The 13070-nt window shown below is 47.6% G+C and overlaps 2 protein-coding genes across 2 annotated transcripts in view; one reads left to right on the forward strand and one right to left on the reverse strand.

Moving 5' to 3' along the window:
* The window catches only part of LOC142897463 (general transcription factor IIF subunit 2-like), a 30676-nt gene that overhangs the window by 8168 nt on the left and 9438 nt on the right, over positions 1-13070 (reverse strand). The gene's annotated exons all lie outside the window — the stretch shown is intronic.
* kctd4 (potassium channel tetramerization domain containing 4) lies at positions 5417-6758 on the forward strand. Its single transcript, XM_076039824.1, has one exon. It carries the CDS (start codon positions 5853-5855, stop codon positions 6627-6629), a length of 777 nt encoding a protein of 258 aa, XP_075895939.1. The 5' UTR covers positions 5417-5852; the 3' UTR covers positions 6630-6758.

Consider the following 13070-nt stretch of genomic DNA (forward strand, 5'->3'; position numbering starts at 1 on the left):
AAAAAAAAAAAAAATTGGATTCCACAGTAGGTTGGTTTAAACTCAATGTTTTTCAACATTGAAAAAAATCCCATGGCATACCACCAACTAAAAATATTGTACAGTTTTAGCCTAATAACGACAATGTAATCTCTCTATTCATTGATACCAACTCAGTGTGAAACCTGGGCCTGTTGAGATGCACACAAAGCTGATATCCTGGGAGGAAGTGAGAAGGAAAACAGGCTCACATTCCTTTTAAAGCACAGTCACTCGACAGTGGAACGTTATTATTTTTAGACCAATTCAGAGAAATTGGATCATTTTCCACGGTACACATGACATTATCTCACTGTGCACTAGTGTGCTACAACACAGCGGTTGAAAAACACTGCACCATTTGTCGTTACTTCTCATGATTGTACAGATACTGGTTAGCTTTAAAGGAAGTGAAGACTTCCAACTTGTTACGTAAAATCAAAGACGCCGACCAGCTCCAAAACGCGCTGAGAGCCAGCGACTGCCCCGCAGTGATGAGGCGTTTTAGCCAAGCGATCCAATTCCCACTCGTGCTTCCATCCACCCACCAAAGGATGAGTGGGGCCGAGCCATCAATCACCAAGTTCCACGTCCTTCCATCTGTTGGTCGGCCTTTTGGGGCTACAGTATTAGAATAACTTTTTTTTTTTGCAGCCCTTCACTACTGTCTAAAACTAATAAGTGAAGTAATAAGTGTTGGATCCTGAGCAAGATGGATAAGCCTTTCCTCCTTTAGATAAGGTACAGAAACGTATCAGAATTGTTAAAACAAATGACAGGAACCAGCTGACAAAGAAATAAAGTTTTACAAAAGCTTTCTTTATTTCATACATAAAGCCATTAAAGCCATTTTTTCAAATCATAGCCACAAAATCACCCTAGATTACAAATTAACTATGTCATTCTTTAAATGCAACACTGAAAAATGGAGCCCAACAATGAAAAAGTGACGTGCTAAATGGCCAAAAAAATCTGAATCAGTCCATGAAAATCAAGTCAGTCCGTGTAAATAGAGTCTATTGTCTGGACCAAAGACCACTCTGTTGGGTCGTGTTCCTCAACTGCCAACTTAGAAAGCAGAGATCAAAATTAGCGCCTGGAAATCTACTCAGAAAGTCAGACACGCTGCACTCCAGAAATATCTGTTAATGTTGCACGCGCTATAAAAAGCAAAGTAAACTGCTGCTCTGGGGAAACTCGCTGATGGAGCAGCTCTAATGAAACAGCTCGACTACCTCATTAGGCAGGCGGAGGAATTGTCTGCACACTGTGCACGTGCAGACGCGCACGACACACGCCAGTCACAAAGCCTCGTCTACACATCACAACAATCAGGCGGGGGAGGAGAGGTAAGGGGGGGGGTGGGTTGTTGGTGGTGTGTGTGTGTGGGGGGGGGTTACAAACCACTGATTAAATCTCCAAATATAATTTTCCATTAGAGCTCTTCTCGTGCAGGCCCACAGGGCTCCTCATTAAGAAACGTAATGATTCCATTCATTAACTTTGAAGTGATGTTCCAGGGGGCTGGAACCGTATTCAGCCCACTTGGTTGGTTGGCTGGTTGTTAATCGAACGCGGTGAGCGCCAGCAGCGTGCGGTCGGGATCTGTCCACACCTCGCGGCTCAGCTTCCGACTCACTCACGCCTGAAAAGACTGTGTCGTGTGTGTGACCTCATTTTTCTTTCCATCCGTCACAATTCAACCTCATCTTTCCAACCACAAACGCACATTATAATAATGAGCTAAAATTAAAAAGAGACGCAAAGCATCCTGTTTTTTTGCAAAATCAACACTCTAGACCAGGGGTGGGCAAATTTTGACTGGTGGGCCACAATGTGTTCTTTGCCACAGGGGCCCGAGCAGCAGCAGATGGATGGAGTGTTTGGGTGACCCACCTCATAGGAGAAAAAAAAATCATTGGATATCTCGCAAACATGCGGTTTAATGTCAATCGAAAATGAACAAAAGCAAAGTTACAACAAAATCAGTGTCTTTGAAGGCCCACGGTATTTCGCTCTTTATTGACAAATAAATGAAATACAGCTATTTTATGACTTACTATTAATACAATTTCTTTGAGCTCGGCTGGCCAGAATAAAAATCTCAACAGGCCGCATATGGCCCCCGGGCCATAGTTTGCCAATGCCTGCTCTAGACATCATAGTTTAGTCACAGCTGTCCTATATTACACCTATTTTCAGACTTGAGTCCAGCACACTCAATTAGAAAAGACAAACCTTGCCAGGAAATCAATATATTTAGCTCTCTGTTTACAGCCTCCTGCTAAAGCGCTGACATTTAGCGTCCCGCCAAATCTGATGCTCTAATGGACCTTTTCACACATTTGGAAAGGGGACAAAAACAAGGGAGCGACCACCTGGCAGGAGGTGTTGTTGTTACTAACACGGGAGAAGTATCGCTGTGTATCGCTGTTTTTCTTTTTAAGCACACACTTTCAGAATAAAAGAGGTAAATGATGGACTTCTCTTATCCAGAAAAGTTGCCTCAGCCGGGCCTATAAAGTAAATTATGCATAACTTGGAACTTTTTTTGATATTGAGATGAAACATTTCTTACGATAAAATCTGCCGGGTACAAACCCTCCATTTCTTCTAATTGTGGTATTTAAAACCGAGCTGCCTTGTAATCAGTGTCTCACACACACACACACACACACACACACACACACACACACACACACACACACACACACACACACTTGTTCATAATGAATGAAGCTGCAGAGACTGACAGCTCGCCGTCGCTCATACGAGACCCTATTTTAAGTGGTTGCCATGCCAGCTTCACAGCAGTCAGTAACTCCGTGTTGCGCCACGAGCTCCGACAGCGGCGGCGCCATGAATAATTCACATATAAAAAAATAAGCAGGGTTTGTTGTGGTGGCCATCATCCAACTCTGGGAGGGTAACAGTCGTCCTCCGTCGGCCACTTTTCATCAACAAGGCAGAAAAGCAGGTTGACCCACCCCAAAGCCCCCCCCCCCCCCGCCCCCCACCCGACAACGCCCTGACAACTCCCCTCCCCTCTCCGCCCAATCTCTCGGCTTCATTTGCAATTCCCAGCCAGCGTTGTTGATGACGAATAGCGCTAATCACTTATGATTGAGGAGAGGGCCTCCACTCTCAGATTGTGAACCAGATAAAAACCCACACACACACGCAGGCAGGCACGCACGCACACACACACACACACACACACACACACGTCCAGGAGCTAGAGAGCGGCGTCTCTGTAACCCCTCTGTAACAGCATTGCTGCATTTCCAAATGAAAGCAGTGGGCTGACGGTCTATTTCCAGCCTCGCTCGGGGGCGCAACCAGTTGATAACCTGTTGAGCAAATGTAACACAACTTGTTGCATCCTGTTCTGCGTGAGGAGAGGAGAGAAGAGCAGAGCAGAGAAAAGCGCTGCTGCTGCTGCTGCTGCTGCTGCTGCTGCTGCGGGCTTTCATTGCTTTTATTCATGTTACGTTTCTCGGAAAAGCATGATTTCCATGACCGAGGGCTCACTCTCCCTCTCCCTCTCTAAAATAAATAATAAATACTGTTTATAGTATTTCACGGAACCATTTTCCCCCCTGCGATTTATACCAACACCTGAATGGAAAGAAAGGAGGCATATTCATTTACGTTTTATCAATCAGAATTACGAAGAGTCAACCATCTCGCCTCAGCATTTTGTCTGAAAATTCCTTATAAGCTCCAAATATCCAGCAAACCAAATTAAAGGTCCTACTTCAAAAGTCATTATCAGTTTGTTATTGTCGGTCCCAACGCGTTTGCTTCTGGCATACGCGTTCTCTTTATAAAGGCTTATGTAGGCTAATAGCAGACTACAAGGCTTAAAAGCTACAGCTGTAATAGAGACACATTTAACCATCACACATCTGTTGAGACAACATCAGGATTCAATGAGGAAAAGCCCAGATGAGGCAGTGTGCTACTGATTGATTCACCTGAAGGAGAGAGCAGTTCCGTTACTGCTGTCAGCTGTGGACAGGTTCATCCTCTACTTTAGTTCAAGATATTAATGAGTCTTCCAGTTTTGCTGCCCTGCAGTGACAAACCTGCTTTTGTGTGCCACTGCCAGACTCTGGCGCTGTTAAATTATGCAAACTGATTAACACGGGCGCAAGAAATAAAAACACCAAAAAAAATAAAAACTAGGTTACAAACCATCCAGCCAGGAATACTTCAAACTGCAGAATCGTGAGGAGGATAAATATGAATTCAATATGAGGGCACGGGGTACTGTGTGTGTTGTGTGTGTGAGTCAAAATCAAGCTGACACCCCGCAGGCATTTTAGTATAGCAGCGGTCGTTTGTTCCACCCAAACCTCTCAGTTCTCTAATTTCTCATCTTTTTCCATGACTCTAATGTAATAGCCGCAGAATAGATCCAACTCATAAAAAAGGCACTTGTTCAACACTCCTTTGCCAGGATTTCCATTGAGTAATGCCCACACTGAAAACCATTTAGCGCCGCGCTACTTTCATCAGAGCGGTGCGGCGCTGTGATTTCCATTAAACACTCCTCGCGAGACACTGAATCATTTGCTTGGTAATCCTCCTCCATTTCTTATTCAAGCTGGTTTTGTTTGCTACTGTTTTAATACTCCTTCTCTTCTGCGAAGAAACACAGATAAAGACACAACTGAAAACACACACAGACAATTCTGCCAAACCCCGTTGGGAAGCTACAAACCGAGGCATCAGTCAATTCGGGGGGAAAGAAAGGATCCTTTTTGTATCAGCTCTTGACTGAAATTGGTCCATTTGCTCCGACTGGACTGCAGCCCGGTTCACAAGGCAGCACTTGGCCAGACACACAGGGACGCTTGTCACCTTACAAGTCAGAAAACAGGATCCGCCCTGTTGCTTATTCCATTGACAAATGAGTGTGACTAACGACTCTTGTGCACCTTCGTAGAAGTGAGTGTGTGTGTTGGTTAGGGGGGCGGGGGGCATGCAAGTTCCTCCTGCCGCCACCGTCGGTTGCCAATAAACTGGGCAGACGCGCTTCCAGTTTGCCCGCCGAGCTGTGCAGTAAACAGATGGATTTGGCTGCAAAAAGGGGGAGTTTCATATCCAGAACTCACACAAACAAGGCAGTTTCACACCGCGAGCATTATACAAGCGTGTGCCCCCCCCCCCCAAACCCTCCCTCTCTCCATCCATCTGGTGGCGGGAGTGTGAATGTGCACAAGCGTCTACGTGTGTGTGTTTTTGCGTGTGTGCGTGCGTTAATTGCTCAGTGTCGCTCGCTCATATACTGCTCCTCTCTCTCCTCCCTGCGTGTGACGCTGTCTGCCTACTCACTGCACTCCCGAAAAGAGAGACTTGCATTGTGTGTGTGTGTGTGTGTGTGTGTGTGTGTGTGTGTAAGAGAGAGAGAGCGAGAAGAGAGAGGAGGAGGAGGGACACCGAGCAGAAAAGAGAGTCAGACTGTTCTCAGCTCACAGTTGTGTGTAGCTGCTCAGCCACGCAGAGCTCCCCGTCTATCCATCCCGACGTCCATCCGTCCACTCCACACCTCCAAACATTGAACCTCTCTGTTCGGCGGCTGACAGGCAACAGCACCTCGTCATTTTCCCACCAACACCACCAGCAGGAGACAAAGACGAAGGAGGAGGAAGAGGAGGAGGAGAAGGCGGTGGAGGTGGAGGGGGAGAGAAGAAGAAGACTGGTGGACGCAGCAGCAGCAGCAGTCGTGAGTGAGTGTGTGGCAGGGGTCTCGACTTGACTAACTAACTGACTGACTGGCTGGCTGGCTGACTGGCCGACTGGAGGCTGGAGCGGCTGCCGACTAGAGAATGGAATGGAACCTCGGAAGGATGGAGAGTGAACTGAGGAACATCAACCCGGACCTGCTGCAGCCCAGCAAGAGCTTCAAGAAGCCGTCGTCTGGCACCATCACCGTCAACGTGGGCGGCTTCCTGTACACGGCGCACCGCAGCACGCTTGCCAAGCACCAGGGCTCCCTGCTGGAGGAGCTGGCCAGCGGCAAGAAGCCCGTGCAGCACGCAGACTCCATGGGCAACCCCTTCATCGACCGCGACGGGCCCGTCTTCCGCCACGTGCTCAACTACCTGCGTACCGGCGAGCTCCAGCTGCCCGACGACTTCCGGGAGGCGGGGCTGCTGCGGCGCGAGGCCGACTTCTACCGGCTGTCCGAGCTGTCCGAGGCCGTGGCCGAGTGGGAGGGCCGGCGGGAGGCGCGCCGCGAGGCCGCCTTCCTGGAGGTGACCGACAGTCACGAGCGCTCGCAGGGTCTGAAGGTGTACTGCAGCGACCCGCTGGTCATCGACAAGGTGAAGGCGCGCCTGGTGCAGATCTCCAAGAGCCGCCTGGACGGCTTCCCCGAGGAGTTCGAGGTGTCGTCCAACGTCATCCAGTTCCGCCACTTCATCAAGTCGGAGCCCGGCTCGAGGCTGGTGCTGAAGGAGGACAGCACGTTCCTGTGCACGCTGGACTGCCTCAAGCTGGAGACGGTGATGCTGGCGCTCCGCTCCGGCTTCCGGCTGGTCACCAGCCTCGACAGCAGCAAGGGCTCTGTGGTGGCGGCCGAGGCCCTGCACTTTGTCAAGTAGGCCGACCAGCGAGACGAAACGAGAGCAGAGAGGAAGAAGAAGAAGAAGAAGAAGAAAAGAAGAAAAGAGCGTAGTGCCTGGTTCCATTTTTAACCCTGCTAATGCAAGTTATTGGCTCTTGCCAAATCGCCTGAGTTAAAAATTTCCATTTGCTGTTCATCTCTCCACCCTGCAGTGCCGGACAGTCGAGTCCAGGGGTCAAGACGGGTGAAGCTGTGATGTGTAACCACATAATGGCATCTTTCATCCACCCGTGTGACCTTTAATCGCCTGCCCACCTATACAAGTGAATGATCTTGGTGTCACTTCAGACACCTTGGTCACCTTCGATTAAGATAGAAAAGGAGAAGAAAATGTTTGGACGACGAGCCGCCAGCGAATCCCGACGTCTTTATCAATGAAGAAACAAACACAAAAAAAAAGCTTCTGCTGCTTAATCAACAGCTGCAAAAGCCGCCCAGGAACCCCAGGCTGTGATACACTGCTGTGCCAATCAGCTTTGACTACAATCTCTGTGTGTGTGTGGGTGTGGGTGTGGGTGTGTGTGTGTGTGTTTGCGTGCGAGTGTGCGTGCGAGTGTGCGTGCGTGCGCGCGCGCATCGGTGTTTGTTGTTATACGAGTGCCGTGTTTAGTTGGTTTAATAGCTTGTGTGAAGTTCATCAGCCTCTTGTGGATTGTGGTGGGCGACGTCACTCGTTGATGCGTTGCGACATCTCGGACGAACCCGCTCCTCTCCGCGAGTAAAAAAAAAAAACAGCGCAAAGAACCGTGATTGTTTTCAAGGGCTTGGACTCCGAGCATGATGCATGTGCACTAAATGAACAGCTGTGTTTGTTAGTGCTGTGAGCCTCTGTGAAGTCAAGTGACGGCGCCACAACGTTGCCTATATTCTTCGTATCATGTGACTATTTTGCAAATAAAAGTGAGATTGAAACTGAAACGGCCGAGTGTTTCCAAGTGTTTGTATCTCCACCGGTTGCTGCCGTCTGTAGTACAAAGTGTTGGAACGGTGAGTTTAAGGCAATTCCAGGCAAAATTTAGCGTTTAGCCTGACCTACATTACGAGTGTGAAGCACTGGGCCAGAAGCGTTTTTAGAACTCGCTTTCCAGAATCTTCTGACGAGTGACAGAAACGCACTAAACTCTCATCAATCTATCTATCTATCCATCTATCTACCTACCTATGTATTACACTGATGTCCTGAGACAATCTTCAAGGGGTGTCGTTATTAGGTGTCAGGAAATAAATAGAGTAATTGTTGCTTTATCCCTTAATCAACAGCCACCGCCAAAAAGGTCTTTAACCGATCAATGCAACGTAAGGACTACAAACATTCACTGAAATGTAAATGTGACGTATCTTTGTTCACATCATCATCATCCCGGGCGGAACGTAAACTCCTAAAAAAAAACCTAAAATGATGATTGTTAGGTTGGATTGACGGTACAAACGATCTTGTGGGGATTATTCCTGTGTTTCCTGTGTGAATGGGCTCGAGACACAGTCAACAACTGATCTTAACCTGCTGCCTCTGAGGACAAACTTATGATCTGCTCGGGCGCCTCCACGCTGTTCCTGCACACTAACGTAGCACCTAATTATCACACTCAGCTTGGAGAAAGTCCAGTCCCTGCCTTACATTATAAACTGCTTTGTGTTTCCTGCACGATTATCAAGACGGATTGAAAGTGGTGTCATTTAGAAAATGGACTGTAAAAAGCTCTTTGGAGGCTACAGCTAGTTGTGGTCATTTGGCAACCTCCAAAATCTGATGTATCCAGGTATACGCAACCCGAATGCGGAGCCCCGTCTCACTCCCGGTGCACAGCACACAGTGCCATGGTGGAGTCGGCTTTTACATTTCTGCCCTGCGGCCAAACTGAGGGAGTAGTAAATAAACCTGCGCTGCCTGACTGACTGACTGACAGACATGCAACGGTTCGGGAAATAAAGTTTTACTGAGTGCAGTCAGTTTAGCTTGTAGTGTGTTTGTTTGGCCAACACAATCTGATTTAAAGTCACTTAGCTGCTGGCAGCTGATTCACATTTATGCCTGGACTGGGAAGCATGGAGAACTGAATTTAACAGAGCAAATCATTTGACTGTGCCAGGGCTGCGTGTTCAGACCCCTCTCGATTTTACAGCAAGCGGTGGTAAATAGACGGTGACGCCACTGATTAGCAATCAGCACTGATTCATTACAATATTAACGGTATAATGTGGCAAAAGTGTTTCCGTTTCGTGTTTCCTGGGTTTCATTATGGTGAAAAACTCCTCTGCTCATGTAAAACGACCCGTTTCCTGGTGCAACACTGCTGGTAATGAATCGAAGCTGGCAACAGGCAGTCAGCGGGATATTTATTTTACATCAGATCCCAGAAGTTTCATCAAATATTACGGTTTTAAGTGGACATGCACTCCCTTAATGGTTATTTCTGCATCTGTGTGATAGCTGCAGGGCATGTTTTATTTCATTAGCTGTAGAGGAACGTTAGAGGAATGTTTTTTTTGTGTGACGAAAGCGATGAAATGAAGTGATGAAATAAAGTGTGTAAAAATTTTTTACAGGGCCCAAAAATGTTCAGGATTTTTAGATTTGAGCAAATTTGTAGACAAATGTTCAGATTTATTCATATGATCTCATATTTGTTTGATTCTAATGTTTTATTATATGTATTGAAGTAAATAACCAGTTTGGAGACAACCGCACACCACACATTTAACCAGTTGTTGTCTAAAAAAAAAAAATCTATTAGGTTTTTAACACGTTTTTTGCTGTAACTCCTAACTGTTGTGCGTCGCTGTCGGGATGCGGTGACGACTCACAGGCTCCCTGGGGTTTGTTTGTGAGGAATTCTCTGCACCTGACAGTCGATCCCAGCGACCAGCAAATTAAAATGGGCACGACGACGGGGAGCCAATCAATGAACAGCAACGCAATTATTGACCGGCACTGCATGTCAGCTAATGTGTTGTGATACTGAGAGTGGCCGAGGGAACTGGGGGACACTAGCGATAGCATCGCAGCGGATCAATTTAATCAATAATCTGCGCGTGCATTCCAGCGACTCTTCCCTCCATTTCACTCGACTTCTCCACCTCTGTGACTCCACTACCGCGTCAGGGTTTATTATTTTAACAGATGGAGGGGGGTCAAGAAGTGCTTCTTGATGAGTAAACGCACCTTGGCTGGGCTCTGCTCTCGCCTCGCCTCACAGTCTTTCTGCCCTCCATCCACCTGCACACGTCTTCAGGGAGCAGCTTCAACCCTCCTCTTTCTGCTTGACACTCTGAAAGTAGGCCAGGCTGTTTCCCTCCAGCCAAGACCAACTCTTCTGTCTTCTCATGTATTCTCCTCCAGCATGAAGTGTGTCGCTTTACTCCGGGTTGGCAGCATTAATGCACCTTTCTTAAATTTCATCGACTTCTGTGGTTGTTCAAATGCTTAAATATGTTCAGAAATAATGAAAATCAATCAATAAATTACACACACATATATATACATATATATATATATATATATATATATGTATATATATATATATATATATGTGTGTATATATACATATAACAAACATACATATAAAAGAAAAAAAAACACCTTAAAAAGAAAAAGCAGAAATGCGGCCCCTTGCTGCTGCACAGTTGCCTTGGCTACCTTTTCAGACACTCGCCATCCAAACAATCAGCCACCTCTGAACACATAGCATCTCTCAATACCCCCCCCCCCTGCCACCCCCACCCCCCCTACACACACACACACACACACACACACACACTCCCCAACCCCCCCCCCCCCCACCATAGTTACTGTAACCATACGTTACTGCCGGCAACGTGGGGCGAGTCGCTGTTGCCGGCGTGACTCACGCAGCCTCCCCTGACACAAGGCGACCCTCCTCCTCCTCCTCTTCACCCTCCTCCTCCTCCTCCTCACCCTCTTCATCTTCCTGCTCTTCATCCTCCTCCTCCTTCCTGTTCCTCCTCCTCCTCCTCTGCCTTCTCCTTCTCGTCCTCTTCCTCCTCTTCCCCTCCTTGTCCTCTTCCACTTCTTCTCCCTCCTACTCCTCCCCCACATCCTCCTCACGCCCCTCCTCCTCCTCCTCCTCCTCCTCCTCCTCCTCAACGACCTAAACAGCAGCGGGACCCAGCGAGCCAGGCCAGCGACCTCGCCGCTGCCGTTTACAGTCAACATCAGCACCTCTGCCACCTGTCCTCTTTTTTTTTTTTCAAATGGCAGATGACTCGACATACATTTTTTATGCATTAACCCGTTGGCCCAGTCACTTTGCCGGGCCGGAGACGTCCACACCTGCTCACAGGTGAAAGACGGAGGCAGCAGGCAGAGATGGAGGAGAGAAAAGAAAAGAAATCAGAGCACCGTCATTAACGGTCTCTCATCAGGCTGTTCACCTGTTGCCAGGCAAACGCAACTCCTACATCTTTCACCCTCGCAGGCTGCAGTACAACCCTTCCCCCCTGACCCGCTCACTCACACACACACACACACACACAGACCCCCCCGCCCCCCCCTAAATCACACACACACACACACACACACACACACACAGCGACGTCCTTTGTCTTATCTCGTCTTGGCTTAGCAGCCTGGAGATGACAGACGTGCTTTATTTTTATTATTATTTTATTCCCTTTATCTAAAACTTCAGAGAGAAAGGCTGAAGCTAAGGAGGAGGAGAAGTGGAAGGAATAGATGAAGGGAGGAGGATGAGGAGGAGTGGTGGCGGGGAGGTCAGCACCCTTTCACTTCCATCCTCAACACCGACAAAAGAATCAGCAGCCGCTGATATTCAGTGATAAAATAGAAAATAGCAGATGAGAGGCGGCGGAAGGGCAGTGACACACACACACACACACACACACACACACACACACACACACACACACACACACACACCGTAAAATAAGTTTTTACATTTCGATGCTGAAAAGAGCAGCGTGTTCACACCTCGTTCTTTAGAAACGCACCAATGCCGCGTCTGATAAACATGACACCTCCCCGACCCCAACGGAAGCATCGTGACAGAGCGGACTCACAACACGGCCAACAAAGTGCCAGTATGCGTCACAACAGGCTGTCATTCCCCCCCTTGTTGTCCATTTTACACAATTCCATATTTAAAAAAAAAAATCATTTTTGAAACTATTAAAACAACATTTTGCAGAAGGAACCCAGCAATTTGGTCGAATGTTGGTGGAACGAAATGGAGTTGTGAAGGAGTGAGCTGGCGGAAGAAAAATCAGAGCCAAAGCCGTCCGCCACCTTCCCTCTGAATGTGGTAATTATCCCCCTTTCACACAGCGCGACGACAGGTGCACGTATAGAGGCCGAGTGTGAGATCTGTCAGCTTCACTCGTTAAAATAAACCCCAGCGGCCTCAGGTTGGAAGCCAGGCGCCTCGTGGTGGTGCGTCCATCGTGAAAAGCAGGTGGATCAAACACCTGCGCTGGTCCCTGATTGGACCGGTGCGATCCGGCCAACGAGCTCGCAACGGGCTTTGATTTCTGACGCAAAAGAAATGAGTTTGCCAAAGGCGACAGGTGTCTCACACCGGTGAATGTCGTGCTTTAACATGCCTGTTTTGTATTTTGACTTCTCTGATAAATACACAGGGGAACTCTGGTGCAGGTTCTGTTGACTCACTACCTCTGTAAAATACTACAAATCCTCAGGAGACATATGCGTAGAAAAGCCCTTTAAACAGAAAACCTTAACTTTTAAAACAAAAGGAAAAACACATTTTCTATATTCAGTATTTTGTATTTCTATATTTTACTATCTGTGCTCTTTGGAATCCAGCCTGCCAGCCATTAGTCCAACTGTCTACCATCCATCCATATCCATCTTCATCGACCTACCAAACTCACAAGTCAATACCAATACAAAATAAGAAAAAAAAAATGAATACAAATCAAGCTGCCAGACTCACAGCCGCTCAAAAAAAAAAAAAAAAAAAATAGAAACTCTTACATTAATATCAAATTCAGATGCATTTGCAATATCATCTTTCACGGCGCAAAATAAACTCGGGTAGCAATAAACAGCAACCGCCTGGGGTGCAGTACAGTCTTCTGCAAAGAAAAAACAATGTTTTTGTTTTTCTTGCCTGTTTTATGAGACGGTGAAAAGAACGAAGAGAAGAAGAAACCTGAGGCCGCAGCATCTCTCCAGCCAGCTGCTTCTCTCGCCAAACAACACAGCTGCACTGTGTGTTTGTGGCAGTGCTGGGAAGCTGCCATTTTAATGGCCTACAGAGCGCACACACACACGTTTGAAGTGTGTGTGTGTGTGTGACGGAGTGGGAGGACGATTTTACCCCCCGGTGCGCGCGCGCACGCACACACACACACACACACACACACACACACACACACACACACACACACACACACACACACACACACACACACACACACA

This window comes from Nelusetta ayraudi, unplaced genomic scaffold (genome assembly GCF_046127955.1).
Source record: "Nelusetta ayraudi isolate G7.1 ecotype Tasmania unplaced genomic scaffold, CSIRO-AGI_Nayr_v1 ptg000060l, whole genome shotgun sequence".
NCBI lineage: Eukaryota > Metazoa > Chordata > Actinopteri > Tetraodontiformes > Monacanthidae > Nelusetta > Nelusetta ayraudi.

Coding starts and splice junctions, on each gene's coding strand:
- kctd4 (XM_076039824.1), top strand. CDS start 5,853: ATGGAATGGAACCTCGGAAGGATGGAGAGTGAACTGAGGAACATCAAC.